Source organism: Oncorhynchus mykiss, chromosome 19 (assembly GCF_057628025.1).
Source record: "Oncorhynchus mykiss isolate SJ-2025 chromosome 19, ASM5762802v1, whole genome shotgun sequence".
NCBI lineage: Eukaryota > Metazoa > Chordata > Actinopteri > Salmoniformes > Salmonidae > Oncorhynchus > Oncorhynchus mykiss.
This window is the reverse complement of record NC_143040.1, coordinates 15,903,401-15,920,082: the sequence shown is the minus strand read 5'-3', so window position 1 is coordinate 15,920,082 and position 16,682 is coordinate 15,903,401. Positions and strand designations below refer to the sequence as shown.

Genomic DNA, 16,682 nt, shown 5'->3' with positions numbered 1-16,682 from the left:
TGCTTGGTGCTGTTTGGTACTGTTTGGTGCTGTTTGGTGATTGGTGCTGTTTGGTGCTGCTTGGTGCTGCTTGGTGATGTTTGGTGCTGCTTGGTGCTGTTTGGTGCTGTTTGGTACTGCTTGGTGCTGTTTGGTGATTGGTGCTGTTTGGTGCTGCTTGGTGCTGCTTGGTGCTGCTTGGTGCTGTTTGGTGATGTTTGGTGCTGTTTGGTGCTGTTTGGTGCTGTTTGGTGATTGGTGCTGTTTGGTGATTGGTGCTGTTTGGTGATGTTTGGTGCTGTTTGTAACATACTATATCTTGTGGAATAGATTAATTCTGTGCTAGAAAATACTGAGTGTTCTACTTAAGAGCTGCAGTGCTGCCAGTTCTTGCTCCCCTCCCCTTGACCACTAATTAGTTCATTTACGGTCATTGACTTGACCTAAAGAGTCCCCACATCTGGTTCTATTGATCCACATCAGTTGTTAAATCAAAGGGGGGTCAAAGGATAAATGGAAAGGTAGGTAGGTTACTAAAGGCTTCAGGGAGTCGCGTGTGTGTGTGTCATGCTTATGTCCCAGCGTACCTTGCTCTGAGTACCTTGTATCTTGTGTGTCATGCGGGTGTCCCAGCGTACCTTGCTCTGAGTACCTTGTATGTTGTGTGTCATGCGGGTGTCCCAGCGTACCTTGCTCTGAGTACCTTGTATGTCGTGTGTCATGCGGGTGTCCCAGCGTACCTTGCTCTGAGCACCTTGTGTGTCATGCGGGTGTCCCAGCGTACCTTGCTCTGAGTACCTTGTATGTCGTGTGTCATGCGGGTGTCCCAGCGTACCTTGCTCTGAGTACCTTGTATGTCGTGTGTCATGCGGGTGTCCCAGCGTACCTTGCTCTGAGTACCTTGTATGTCGTGTGTCATGCGGGTGTCCCAGCGTACCTTGCTCTGAGTACCTTGTATGTCGTGTGTCATGCGGGTGTCCCAGCGTACCTTGCTCTGAGTACCTTGTATGTCGTGTGTCATGCGGGTGTCCCAGCGTACCTTGCTCTGAGTCGGTGGAGATGGTGGAGCCTAGGCTGTCGGTTCGGGTACGTTCCACGCCTCCAGGCATCACCAGCTGTTCCAGACGTCGTTTGAGGTAGCGGTGCTCTCTCTGGAGCTGCTCTTTGGTGTTCAGAGCCTTTCTGTCCGCCTCCTCCAGCTTCTACAGGGGAAACACACACACACACACACACAGTTAGAATGACATTGGGGCACACATACACACACACACACCACACATTTAGAATGACATTGGGGCACACCTCCACACACTACACATTTAGAATGACAATTTGACACACACACACACACACACACATTTATAATGACATTGGGACACACACACATTCATAATGACATTGGGGCAAACACACATTTTACACTTGACAGACGTGTTCAAATACATGTGCATTTGAGTATCTGGTATTTAAAATACTTTTTCTGTGTATTTCAGTATTTTCAAATACACAGCCCAAAACAAGTACTTTTATTTGAGTATTTGAATGGTTATTTGTAAAAAAAAACTAATTGTCTACCAAATTGTATTTGACAGTATTTTCAAATACTTATTTCAAATATTGTTTTCAAATACCTGGGTTAAATGCACGGGAGTGTATTTTAGTCAGTGTATTTTGAGAATTTTAAGTGTATTTCAGTGTATTTTGAGAATTCTGATTGCTTAAACTCAGCTGTTTGGAGGTTGAGCATTACGCACACACGTGCATGCTCTCACATTAGTGATTTATAATAAGGAAGTGAAACCATAGCAACAACATGACTTCAGCTGACCCAACGGCAGATATTACTCACACACTACCCAGATTGCGACACAATTCCAACCAAGGGATTTTTAAACAGGGGAAGAACAAGAAAATGATACCAAGCGCTGTAATCCCGTGCTTTTAGAGATTCCTACTAGCCAAACTAAAACCGTAGATATTATAGCACCAGCACACCAGAGGACAGGCCTATGTATCGTAAACAGGATGTGAAGAGTTAAAAGAGGGTTTTTCCACCGACCACACGCTCTCACCCACACAGTCCGTGCAGCAGCTGTGTAGAACTGGACTGTAACCATCTGAAGTCTCCTGCATCGCAACGGTAAAGCCACAAACTGGAATTCGTTTGGCAACTAAAGTACAGCCCTGTCACTTGGTTTGACAGAACGTTGAGGGACCTGGTTAGAGAAATGTAACCGTTCCCAAATTCACCGATGAAGTTCTATTCTTTAAGACTCAGTCCGCTGTCACTTCAGATTGTAGCTTTAATGCAGGAAGTAAACAATGTTGTAGCGCTTGCGGTTTCGTAGCGGTTCCAAAAAGAGTATCCACTTCCCTTCGTAAACGGTCCTTCTGCGGTCCTGTTTACCGACCGTATTCAGCTTCCCTCCGTCATTTCAACATCTAGTTTTGGTTTACATTTGGCTGAGTGGTCAACTAACGCGAAATCAACAAGTGTCCCCATGTCATTGCATTTAGGTTACAAGTTGGGTGAAAAAGACTAAATTCTCTTAGGTTGATTACTTTTTTAAAATCCAGTCAGTTTCCCACGCTGATTCAATGTCATCACCATTTTTTGGTTGAAAGGACATTGAAACAACGTTGATTCAATCTGTTTTTGCCCAGTGGGTTGTCACTTGGTGTACATGAGCTGCAACAAGTAATGAACTGTAGAGGGGGCTGACCCAAAGCCAACCCCAAATCCAATTATAACGTTTGACCTCATATCTGAAAATCATCCCCAACTGACTCCAGATTTTTTTTCTCTATGTTCTAAAAGTTTCTCTTTGTTGACTTATCATTTGTAACGAGCAAGGGGGCTTTTTTTCTTCCCTGGTCTAGGGGATGGGAATGCTACTTTTTGCACGCTTGCCATTTTTTTAGGGCTTAACGGCTCTGATTGAAAGATTAGAGTATGTTTTCTTATTTTAGGAGAGAGAGAGAGAGAGAGAGAGACTTAAAAAGAAAGATGTAGAGAGAGAGACAGAGACAGAGAGAGACTTAAAAAGAAAGATGTAGAGAGAGCGAGATTGAGAGAGAGACTTAAAAAGAAAGATGTAGAGAGAGCGAGAGAGAGAGAGAGACTTAAAAAGAAAGATGTAGAGAGCGAGAGAGAGACTTAAAAAGAAAGATGTAGAGAGAGCGAGCGAGAGAGAGAGAGACAGAGAGAGAGAGAGAGCGAGCGAGAGAGAGACAGAGAGAAAGAGACTTAAAAAGAAAGATGTAGAGAGAGAGAGTAAGAGCCTGGCGGTGCAGGGAGACTCTGAGGAAACAGCAGCTGAGCACTGAGCCTCTGAGGTAGGATCAGGAGGTACTTCCTGAGGACAGGGAGACATTCCTGACCTACTTCCTGTATGTCTGTCTGTCTGTCTGCTAGTGGGTAACTCTCTGGGGTCCTTTAAAAGGAAAAGGAAAAGCTCTGATGCAGTAATTTATTCACCTCTGGAGTCCGACTGGGCCCAGTGGCATAATTATGACTTATTATGATTACAGTACAGCCTTTCAAAGGCCTGTGGTTTTGTGATTTGACGTTCAAGAACTTTCAGTTTCCGTTGTTCTGGAATTACAGTATAAGATTATGTCTGTGGCCCGTAGAATTACAAACCATAGAATGATCTTCCAAAAGACACCAAGTTTGGTGACATCATATCATGTTCATTCTAGTAATTGTACTTCTACACTGACGTCCCTGATATGGCAATTCTAGAAGGACGCATTTAACATTCAGCGTGGCTCTGGTTGTGGTTGTGGCTCTGTGTGGTCGTGGTACCTTGATGTGCATCTTGGCCCTTTTCAGCAGGCTCAGTGTGGTGTGTCTAGTGCTGTCCGGACCCAAAGGAACCAGCTCCTTCAGCTGCTCAAGGTACAGCCGTAGTTTGGCACGTCTGTAACACAAACAACCAGAGGTGGAGAGTGGTGAGGGAGTGAGTTGAGTCAGCAACATGTACAGGAAAGGCTCCTACACTGCAGGGTCAACACAGGTGAACTAGAGAGATCCTTTTGAAGTCATCTGCTTGGTAGAAACACAGAGGAGCACAAATGCACGCAGAGACTGAGAGGAGATGGCAGAGCTTCGCTAGAGAGCGATCCTAATCACGTGACTGTTCTGTTGGTTTTCAGTGTCATACTTTCCTCTGGAACTCAACCACAATGCTTATTAGGTAGTGGTGTGGGGGGGGGGGGGGGGGGGGTCAAAGTGAAACATGCTGGGAGCATACACATCCTGGTTGCAATGTTCATTCCGGCAGAAAAACAATAGTCCAAACCCCATGTCTCTACCATATGTGGTTCCAACGTTACAGACGATTCACTCTGAGAATGTAGCATGTTTACGGTGAAGGGAATGTCAGCACAGGCATGATCAACAAGGGGTCACTGCTCCATAGAACTCTGTGGCGCTGCTCCAGGGCAGAACGGCGCCAACGTCCATCGTCAACTGACAAGCTAACTAGTGGCTGCAGGTTCGGGAGTGAAAACATGGGCTTTTTCTACATGAATTCCGCTGAATACAAAACTAAATAGGGACTAAATATATACTTATTTACAAAGAGTATTTCCCTTTAAATTGCCATAGAAACGTCCCCTGTCAACATAGATTGATCGCCAATATAGACAATGAAAGCCAAGGATATCAAGTTGATTTTGATTGGTCCAACCAGCGTCAACACCAACAAATGGTACCACCCCACAACACCAAATATGGAAGAGCTACAACCAAGAGTGGTGCAGTCTAAACTAGCAACTGTCCCAGCAAATTAACGCTCTTACTTCATCAACACTGGCAAGGACAAGTATATTAAGGTTTTAATATTGTAGAGAACAATCTAATGATTCATTCTATGTAATGTATAATGACATAGGGCAAAGAAATCTAGTGTTTGACGTTCATTTTGTAGCACCCTCTTGAACTGCCCCGTTTATCTCTACGTTGTACGGTGAACGTCCTACACTCTATAACACCCAGCTTCCCCAACTGCTCTTATCACACACACACACACACACACACACACACACACACACATCCACTTTCTATTCTCCATACATCCCCACACACACGCTCCCACACACTCAAGCTTGTGGACGGAGTGTGTTGAGAGAGTGGCGAGGGACGAGCGCAGGTCGCATGCACACACACACACACACTCACACTCCTTCTGCAGGTTTAATGGCCTGTCCAAACAACACAGCCATGCAGGTTGCATAACCCCCGACAGCCGCAGTGTGTGAGTGTGCTTTCTGTCACATTATGTCATAGTACAGAGAGACAAAGAGAGAGAGACAGAGAGAGAGGACAATATGCTTGTGTTGAGCACTGCCTCTGGTAGCAGGAGAGCCAAAGAGATGGGCTACGTCCCAATCGGCACCCTATTCCCTACATAGTACACAATGTGCTCTGAAAAAGTAGTGCACTATCTAGGGGATAGGGTGCCATTTTGGGATAGAGGCCGGGGCCTTTTACGTCAACTCGTGAGCAAACGGTTGCCCTAACGAGCACCCGAAATTAATTGTAAACTGAAAATTGAAAAGGGTAATCAAACATCAATAATGTGTGGGCCTTTTGGTCTCACAATGGGGGGAGGAGAGGTGGTGCTCAACATTTAAGGAGAGATATTATCTTGATGCATGTCTTAATCAACATTTAAGGAGAGATATTATCTTGATGCATGTTTTAATCAACATTTAAGGAGAGATATTATCTTGATGCATGTTTTAATCAACATTTAAGGAGAGATATTATCTTGATGCATGTTTTAATCAACATTTAAGGAGAGATATTATCTTGATGCATGTTTTAATCAACATTTAAGGAGAGATATTATCTTGATGCATGTTTTAATCAACATTTAAGGAGAGATATTATCTTGATGCATGTTTTAATCAACATTTAAGGAGAGATATTATCTTGATGCATGTTTTAATCAACATTTAAGGAGAGATATTATCTTGATGCATGTTTTAATCAACATTTAAGGAGAGATATTATCTTGATGCATGTTTTAATCAACATTTAAGGAGAGATATTATCTTGATGCATGTTTTAATCAACATTTAAGGAGAGATATTATCTTGATGCATGTTTTAATCAACATTTAAGGAGAGAGATTATCTTGATGCATGTTTTAATCAACATTTAAGGAGAGATATTATCTTGATGCATGTTTAATCAACATTTAAGGAGAGATATTATCTTGATGCATGTTTTAATCAACATTTCAGGAGAGATATTATCTTGATGCATGTTTTAATCAACATTTCAGGAGAGATATTATCTTGATGCATGTTTTAATCAACATTTAAGGAGAGATATTATCTTGATGCATGTTTTAATCAACATTTAAGGAGAGATATTATCTTGATGCATGTTTTAATCAACATTTAAGGAGAGATATTATCTTGATGCATGTTTTAATCAACATTTAAGGAGAGATATTATCTTGATGCATGTTTTAATCAACAGTTAAAGCTGCAAAATGTAACCTTTTTGGAGCCCGACAAAATGCACTTAAGAAATGTGAGTTATAAATCTGTCATTCTCATTGAAAGCAAGTCTAAGAAGCGGTACATTTGATCAATGTGCACTATTTCTAGGCTTCCCTTTTAGTTTTGTACAGCAGCTTCAAACAGCTGGAAATACAATATGTTTGGTTGTATAAGATATATTTCACAGCGGTTTAGATGGTACAATGATTCTCTACACTCTACTAGCTTGTTTTGTCACACTGAAATTAGGCGAACCTATAGAATTTTTGCAACCAGGAAATGGCGGATGCATGTTTTAATCAACAGTTAAGTACAGATCGTACCTTGTTGTATGTATGTAAGCTTACAAATGACTTGGCCTATGTCCAGTCCCAAACAGGTCACGACATGGGCTACATATATCCAGGGCCTGACAGCCTGACACACTGACCTAAATATCACAGGGCCTATGGCTTTACTGTCTCCTCTACTCTCTCCAGGCTATATCTCCTCCTGCCAGACTCATGGCAACGCTGGCCAAGAAAAACCCACACAGGTGTTCTCAGAAAGACGTCGTAACGTGAGTCGACCGCCCCCAAAACCAAAGAGCACAAGGCATCTTTAGAACTAAAATGGCCGCTCTGTGTGTATATTGTACTGCAGTGTACGATCTTCAGAGAGAAAAAACCATTGACCCAAGGGGCCCCAGATGCCAATGCCCCAAAATGACCCCCTAACCACAGTCACACCAGTCAACACAGAAAAGCACTCGATAATTTCATGACAGTCGTTTGAGTGATGTGTGGTAGAATGAACAAATGTAAAAGTACTTGCCCCTACACTGGATATGGGCTGTGTCCGATAGTGTGGCGTGTTACTGCAGCAGAAGAGAACAGAAACCAGTTGCATGAGGTTTCTGCATGATGCAACTTGATATAAACCTACTGTTATTGACGCAACACTGGTTATGTCCTAGTGGGATCAGATCCTAGCACTCCAATCCTATACTACTCCTATAGTCAGGTTATGTCCTAGTGGGATCAGATCCTCCACTCCTATCATATACTACTCCTATAGTCAGGTTATGTCCTAGTGGGATCAGATCCTAGCACTCCAATCCTATACTACTCCTATAGTCAGGTTATGTCCTAGTGGGATCAGATCCTCCACCCCTATCCTATACTACTCCTATAGTCAGGTTATGTCCTAGTGGGATCAGATCCTCCACTCCAATCCTATACTACTCCTATAGTCAGGTTATGTCCTAGTGGGATCAGATCCTCCACCCCTATCCTATACTACTCCTATAGTCAGTTTGTGTCCTAGTGGGATCAGATCCTCCACTCCTATCCTATACTACTCCTATAGTCAGGTTGTGTAACTCTTTTCATAGCTACTTTTATCCCATTTTGTCCAAAAGGGGGCTTTAAAATATATAGACTTGTATATAGACTTTTCTACAGTGTTATTGACTGTATGTTTGTTTATTCCATGTGTAACTCTGTTGTTTGTGTTGCACTGCTTTGCTTTATCTTGGCCAGGTTGTAAATGAGAACTTGTTCTCAACTGGCCTACCTGGTTAAACAGAGGTGAAATTAAAAATAAATAAAATGCCTTCTATTTTCTAGGATAATGCATGAAGCCTTTCTTTGTCCTAGCTAGGCTTCCTTCCTTCCTCTCCTACAGCTCCAGGCTTCTCTCCACGTGAACAGTAAACTGGTTCTAACTGCAGACTGCCTCCAGTCTGTCCTCAGGTCATCCCTCCATTACAATCAGTCTAATCACAGACAGGCTGCTAGCTCTCTGGCTGAGGAGCCCAGCACACCTGGGTCTGTTGTGAACACGCACACACAGCTGCATGCACACGCACACACACAAGCAAGCTCACACACATGAACGCTTGCAAACAAACAAACACACACACACACACACACACACACACACGGGGTCCTTGTACTTATCCCAAGCTAGTTGTTTCTTTTTCACGGCAGGGCGTTGCCTGTGTTCTATAGGAAGAGAGACCCTCTTCCTCCCAGCCCACTCCATTAGGAGGTCAGTATAAGACCCAGACAACAGAAGGTGAACCGTTAGACTAGCAGCCATCTTCTCTCCCCAACATCAAACATCGTTATTCCCCTCTAACCTCAATTAGAATGGCACCTTTCACTTCAGTGTGTTTAATCATTGTGGTCTTCAGAAAAACGTACAGCTTTTCTATAAAAATAGTAGAGCAAAAACATCTTGCAGGTGCAGACAGGAATTCAGCTGAAAACGAGGGCCGTGTGAAAGTGCTCCAGCGCTTTCATTCCTATTTCTCCCAAGGGGGCACCTACCCCCCCCTAATACGTTACCCCACCCTGGCTGCCAACACCAACACACCCTCCTCACCCTCCACCCCACAGGAGAACAAGTGTCTTCAGAGGAGGATCAGGGGTGGGGGCCTCCACCCCACCACCTCCAACCTGCCCCACTCTCCCCACTCCCCAGCCCACATGAAGCAGCTGGACCCAGGCCAGGGGAGGCCAGAGGAAGCGGGCAGGAAGGAGGCCGAGGGCCGTGGCTGGGGTCCGATCTGGTGGTGGAAGACTACTTTCTCCTCTGGCTGGAAACATCCGCTCAGTGTGCTCAGCTGCACTAGGCAGGGCTCAGCGAGCACATCATCCGAGCGTAACCCGAGCCAATGGGCGACCATCTTGGCTCTATGAGAAAAAAAAAACGAGGCGTAGCCCCTCTATAGTCCCCAATTCCCCTCCTCCACTCCTCCTCTGGAGATTTACCACTGGAGATTTACCTAGAGTCAGTTCCAGATCCACACCTGCACAGAGACCTGGTCTTTAGTATCCTAACTGTCCTGAGTGATCTGACCTGAAACCAGGTTCTGTTTATCACAACAGCAGTGAAACAGAGTTCTGTTTGGACACCTCATACCAGGTAAACACAGACCTAGCTCGGAGGGGGAGAGAAACATCTGTAAAGTATTTTAGGATGAGATGATGGATGGAGTTTGCCGTTATGTCATTCTCCAATAAATGTTTCATTTTATCCCCCCCCCCCATTTTAAAAAGTAGATGATTATTCGATTTGACTTTCCCTCCCTCTCTTTCTGACCCAAACCTTGCATGTCAGAGGCTATGAACCAGTTGTTCTCATGCCTGGTCACCTCGCTCCAGAAATCTCTTAGTGTGTGTGTGTGTGTGTGTGTGTGTGTCCCTCCCTGACAGATCCTTGCTGCTACGTACTTCTGTTTGTTATTAAACCAGAACCTGGTCACTCAATATTTATCAAGATTGCCTGGCTGACACACACACACACACACACACACACACACACACACACACACACACACACACACATACACACACACACACACAATAGTGTCCTTGAAAAGGGATGCCCATTTCATTCTGTTCCCGATACACAACGTTGAGACCGAGCTACTTCACATTTCTCATTCCAATTCATCAGGGTGGGTTGAAAATAGTATCCCCTTTTATGTTCCTGTGAATAGGAACCTTTGATGATCCAGACAGCAGACATGACAGAGAACTGGTTGATCTGAACACACTATAAGGTGCTCATATTTACCTATGGTCAAACCGGTCTGGGAACACTTCCCCCTAACGACCCGTATGAATGGAAACACATCAAGGTATGGTAGCATACAGACACGGCTGTATTAACATCAGAAACATATATATATATATATATATATATATATATATATATATATATATATATAGCTACATAGAGACATATATCTATCTATGTCTAAATATATATGGTTGACATTATAGTGAGTCTAAGGGCTTGTGACATAAGGCTCTAATATGGATTATAAATACTCATAAATTGGCTGCCGAGATTGGGCTCAGTCGGGTGGTTCATTTTGTGAATTACTCTGATTTTTTTTTACTAAACCCTTCCGTCCACACACGCACACACACACACACACACACTCACTCACTCACTCACTCACTCACTCACTCACTCACTCACTCACTCACTCACTCACTCACTCACTCACTCACTCACTCACTCACTCACTCACTCACACACACACACACACACACACACACACACACACACACACACACACCACACACACACACACACACACACACACACACACACTTAAAGGCTTAATGCCAAACACAAAGCAAAGGCTTAATGCCAAACACAAAGCACCCACTGGGAAAAGCGATCCCCAACTCCCTTCCTTCAGAACACTGTGTCCACATTCTAATCAGTCCTACTTAACATAACCCACTCCCCTAACACAACTCCCTTCCTTCAGAACACGGTGTCCACATTCTAATCAGTCCTACTTAACATAACCCACTCCCCTAACCCAACTCCCTTCCTTCAGAACACGGTGTCCACATTCTAATCAGTCCTACTTAACATAACCCACTCCCCTACTCCCCCACTTTGCTTTGCTTGCTTTACGTTATGTCTTTTTGAATGACAACAGCCCATAAATACACACACACACATACACACACCGACCCGTGGATGCAGAGGAATGAGCAGCACGCCTGCGCCTGGCGCTGGATCAAGCCTGTTCGTTCTAGTAAAGGTCAGGGGTCGGCAGAAACACACTGCTGCGATGTTTCCCCTCGCTCGCCAGGCCAACTCGGTTCGTCATGTTTGGCCTGGAAGGAGAAGAACCCACCCTGCCGTGCCTGACACGCTTGTTTTGACTTCAGAACAGAGGCCGAGAGAGACGTCCACATTGTTCAAAGAATAAGAGAGGAGGAGAAAGACGTGAGCTAAATGTCCAGTACAGGAGGGAACATAGTCTGACTGGTCCTGGAAAACATACTCCGTCATCCTCTTTGTTTCTAATTCTGACCACTTCAACTCAAAACAGAACCCCTGGTTCATCTGCTGACAAAAATGGAAGCCTCATTCCCTTTAAATTGATACTAAGCTGTTTACCAGATATGGGTCATGACATTACGACACACTCCGGGAAAAAAAACCCTCTTAAAAGCTTCATTTAAAAGCCGAAAACGTTTAACCTAAGTAGTTCTAAATGCCCCCACGGTGTTAGCCTACTCTACTTCAAGTAGTGTAAGTGGTGTAAGTGGGCCTGAGCTGGATCGCCTGTATCGTATCGCCACGGTGGGTTTATGGAATTTTGGGGTTGCCAAGTATGGTGAATGGTTCCACATCTGGCAACCAGACAGACAGACTGAAGGGGGGAGGGAGAGGGGACGGAGAGAGAGAGGGAGAGAGAGGGAAAGAGGGGAGAGAGAGTGAAGGAGAGAGAGAGACAGGGGTCTAAAGGAGAGAGAAAAGGAGAGAGAAAAGGAGAGAAGAGGGGAAGTGGGACAAGAAAGAAGAGATCCAGTCCCAGCCTGGGGGCTAGCAGACACAGAACACAACACAGAACACAGCCCTCCTCTCCTCATCAGTCCCTCTCTCTGTCACCCTCTGGTCCTCAGCCCCTGCCCAGGCACACATGTTTACATTAACGAGAAAGAAGAGATCTGATGGGCCAACCGCACCGTCCTCAAAAACAGCGGAACGGAGAGAAAAACAAGAAAAGAGAGACAGTCGTCCCATGTGAACGTGTCTTTGTGGTGAGACACAGCCCACGCCATCAGTGGTGTAGTGGAGGGCAGACGTAAGTAAACATGGGTTCCACACTTGTTTCTTTTGCTTGACAGTTTACACATTGAAAGTACAGGGTGTGTTGCTTTACTCACCACCACTGGCGATAAGAGTTTACCCATCAACTTTTTTACCACAACATCACTGCACGCAATGTACTGTATGATAATAGAGAGAAAGGAAAGAGAGAGAGAGATAGAGGGAGAAAGAGGGGAGATAGATAGATAGAGAGGGGAGAGAGAGTGAGAGAGAGAGAGAGAAAGAGAGAGATAGATAGAGGGGAGAGAGAGAGCGGGAGATGGAGAGGGATAGATAGAGAGCGAGAGAGAGAGAGAGAGAGAGAGAGAGAGAGAAAGAGGGGAGAGAGAGAGAGGGGGGAGAGAGAGAGAGGGGGGGGGGGAAGAGAGAGCGGGAGATAGAGAGAGAGAGAGAGAGAGAGAAAGAGAAAGACAGGCGAGAGCGATAGAGAGGGGGGTCTAAAGGAGAGAGAGAGAAAGAGAAAGAAAGAGAAATGGAGAAGGAGAGAGATAAAAGACAGGCAGACAGAGGGAGATGATTTCCTTTCAGATATGAAATGTCAGTTCTCTGGAACAGACAGTCAGGCTTTATTTGTTTTCTGTCAGCGAGGACGACACACCCACTGTGAGAATGTATGCGTGTGTGTGTGTGTGTGTGTGTGTGTGTGTGTGTGGAGTGTTTGGTGACAACTGTGCGAGGCGAGACAGAGACACAATAGGCCCCATCAACACACACACACACACACACACACAGACCTGGCCACAGAAACAAGGGCTATGAGTCACGAGGCTCCGTCTTTAGCATGCAAGCGACTGAAACCTGCGTCAACACAGCAACTTAGCAAAACAACACAGTGTACGCCAAGGAGTGAGTGACACGGTCAACGTGGCTAGCTGAATTAGCCTACTTCAGCAGGAAATGCCTAAGTCTCCACACACGTTTTGATTTGTCTCTGTTGCCATAGAAAACAACAGGTTTATTGTTGTTCAGTCGTTGGTAGTATTTTCATGTCTAACTGGAATTTCCATGTCTATTGGAATGCCTTGTTGCGATTGGTTTCGTTTGTCTCTTTCCAAAACTGAAACTAGCCCTGGGGTGACTGAAACTAGCCCTGGGGTGACTGAAACTAGCCCCGGGGTGACTGAAACTAGCCCCGGGGTGACTGAAACTAGCCCGGGGGTGACTGAAACTAGCCCCGGGGTGACTGAAACTAGCCCCGGGGTGACTTAAACTAGCCCGGGGGTGACTGAAACTAAAGCACGTCAGATTAAAAACACCTTTGATTCAACATGCGCTGTATATACAAAGGTACGTGGACACCCCTTCAAATAAGTGGATGAGATGTTCGACGAGCAAGTGTCCACATACTTGTTGGTCATGTAGTGTACCTCTGTCGCGTACAAAGCAGACGTAGTGTACAAAGCGCCAAAAAAGAAGAACGAGTGAGAATAGAGAATAGGAAACGAGTGAGAATAGAGAATAGGAAACGAGTGAGAATAGAGAATAGGAAACGAGTGAGAATAGAGAATAGGAAACGAGTGAGAATAGAGAATAGGAAACTAGTGAGAATAGAGAATAGGAAACGAGTGAGAATAGAGAATAGGAAACGAGTGAGAATAGAGTATAGGAAACGAGTGAGAATAGAGAATGGGAAACGAGTGAGAATAGAGAATAGGAAACGAGTGAGAATAGAGAATAGGAAACGAGTGAGAATAGAGTATAGGAAACGAGTGAGAATAGAGAATGGGAAACGAGTGAGAATAGAGAATAGGAAACGAGTGAGAATAGAGAATAGGAAACGAGTGAGAATAGAGAATAGGAAACGAGTGAGAATAGAGAATAGGAAACGAGTGAGAATAGAGAATAGGAAACGAGTGAGAATAGAGAATAGGAAACGAGTGAGAATAGAGAATAGGAAACAAGTGAGAATAAAGGAGTGTGAGAAGTCAAATGTCAGTTTGGAGATCGACCACCAGTTGTGTTCGATGAAGTGATGTGGTTCAAATCAAATCAAATGCTATTGGTCGCATGTTCACATAGTTAGCGGTTGTTGTTGTAAGCTTAGCGAAATGCTTGTCTGTAGTGAAATGCTTGTGTTCCTAGCTCCAACGCTGCAGTAGTATCTAACAAAACACACATCTAAAAGTTAAAGAATGGTTTGGTGTGCATTTGGTGTGCAAGTCAGGAGCGCCCAAACTAAATATGCACGTTTTTCAAAGCTGTAACAACAGTCTGTAATGTCATTATACAAGAAGTGCAAGGAAACGCTCGAAATGTCCCTTCTGTCCTGAGTTGCATGACAGCTAAGGTTGGAGTCGGACAGACAGACAGACTAGTGGGGACACTAGTGGGGACACTAGTCCCACCTAGGGACACGGTGAAATGGGCCTACAGGTCTGCATACACACTGTACCGATGTCAATGATTAACACACAATAACACATAACCCACTGGCACAAACCACCAATTCTCTCCTCTCCTCAGCGTGAGTATAAGAATGGGTTTCTGAGAAAGAGGTGGTGGGGGTTCCATGTATATTATATCATCGGACTAGTATTGTGTGGGTTGCACAATGGGTACACAATCTCCTACGATGTCAAGCAGAGGCAGAGAGAGAGAGAGAGAGATAGAGAGGGTAGAAAGAGAGGGGATAGAGAGAGAGAAAGCTAGATAGAGAGAAAGAGGGGGTAGAGAGAGAGAGAGAAAGAGGGGGTAGAGAGAGTGAGAGAGAAAAAGAGGGGTAGAGAGAGAGAGAGAGAGAGGGGGTAGAAATAGAGGGGGTAGAGAGAGAGAAAGAGAGGGGTAGAGGTAGAGAGAGAGAAAGAGAGGGGTAGAGAGAGAGAGAGAGAGAGGGGGTAGAAATAGAGGGGGTAGAGAGAGAGAAAGAGAGGGGTAGAGAGAGGGGTAGAGAGAGAGAGAGAGAGAGGGGGTAGAAATAGAGGGGGTAGAGAGAGTGAAAGAGAGGGGTAGAGAGAGAGAGAGAGAGAGAGAGAGGGGGTAGAAATAGACGGGGTAGAGAGAGAGAAAGAGAGGGGTAGAGAGAGAATGCAGACTGTTTTACTTTCTTTCCTCTGAATCTCTGAATCTCAACACCCAGAATCAAACCTTGTGTACATGGAAACAGAGAGACTATCTGAAAGGGAATTCAAATTCAGTTGTGTGTGTTGTGTGTGTTGTGTGTGCACAACACCATGCATCAAATGAACTCTTCAAACAAACCTCTCTCTAGGTGTAGCTAGCCATCCACTTTCCCAAACCAAATCAACTCCAGTCTCTTCTCTCTCTAGCTGTAGCTAGCCATCTACTTTCCCAAACCAAATCAACTCCAGTCTTTTCTCTCTCTAGCTGTAGCTAGCCATCCACTTTCCCAAACCAAATCAACTCCAGTCTCTTCTCTCTCTAGCTGTAGCTAGCCATCCACTTTCCCAAACCAAATCAACTCCAGTCTCTTCTCTCTCTAGCTGTAGCTAGCCATCTACTTTCCCAAACCAAATCAACTCCAGTCTCTTCTCTCTCTAGCTGTAGCTAGCCATCCACTTTCCCAGACCAAAACAACTCCAGTCTCTTCTCTCTCTAGCTGTAGCTAGCCATCCACTTTCCCAAACCAAATCAACTCCAGTCTCTTCTCTCTCTAGCTGTAGCTAGCCATCCACTTTCCCAGACCAAAACAACTCCAGTCTCTTCTCTCTCTAGCTGTAGCTAGCCATCTACTTTCCCAGACCAAAACAACTCCAGTCTCTTCTCTCTCTAGCTGTAGCTAGCCATCTACTTTCCCAGACCAAAACAACTCCAGTCTCTTCTCTCCCTAGCTGTAGCTAGCCATCTACTTTCCCAAACCAAAACAACTCCATTCTTACATGAAGTGGTGACGTGGCTTTGCTAGCCTGCAGTACATTCTCCTAGTACTACTAGGACTATTTCTACTGCCTGCAAGCTGAGTGTGTCACCCTCCCCTTTCCCCCTACCCGCCTCTGTTACACAACTCAACATTCCACCGTATGTGTGTGTGTGAGTGTGTGTTACGTGCAGAGCTGACCTCATTTTCAATCTGCTCTACTCTGCTGTGCCCGACACACCAGCCACGTCCTCCAGTAGCAGTCGGGAGGCCCTTCCACCCTAACCTCCAGCGTCCTCCAGTAGAAGTCAGGGGGCCCTCCCACCATACCCTCCAGCGCCACAGAGGAATCCCCACAGCCCCCCATCCCCTCCACAACACAAACAACACCCATGCCTGCCTGACTTTCTAGGAATGGCAGAGTCAAGTCGGCCCAGCCTCGCTCGCTTTCTGTTCCTCACTTGTTTTGTGCTTCTGTACTCAGGGGCGCAGCTTTGGTTTTAGAAGTGGGGGGACATAACTTTTTTTTAATCTAGACGGATAAACACTCCAAACAGCCTTACCCGACTGCTCGGAGGCGTCCACATGGTCCTAAAGCACACCGTTGCCTCGTTTTGTATCACATTTCAATGATAAAATCAGGGGGGGGAACAAAAATGCAATTTCAAAAAATGGTGAGTGAAAGTTGCGCCCCTGGTTGTCCTGTCGTATTTCACAACTCAAAGAACAGCCTTTA

At 45.1% G+C, this 16,682-nt stretch overlaps 1 protein-coding gene across 1 annotated transcript in view; it reads right to left on the bottom strand.

Moving 5' to 3' along the window:
• Positions 1 to 16,682, bottom strand: part of LOC110515428 (max dimerization protein 4) — a 40,398-nt gene that overhangs the window by 5,715 nt on the left and 18,001 nt on the right. Inside the window, exons 4-5 of the mRNA XM_090209559.1 lie at positions 3,788 to 3,902; positions 1,019 to 1,181 (exon numbers count right to left, since the gene is read on the bottom strand). Coding sequence (XP_090065685.1) covers positions 1,019 to 1,181; positions 3,788 to 3,902 — 278 coding nt within the window. The remainder of the gene's footprint in view (positions 1 to 1,018; positions 1,182 to 3,787; positions 3,903 to 16,682) is intronic.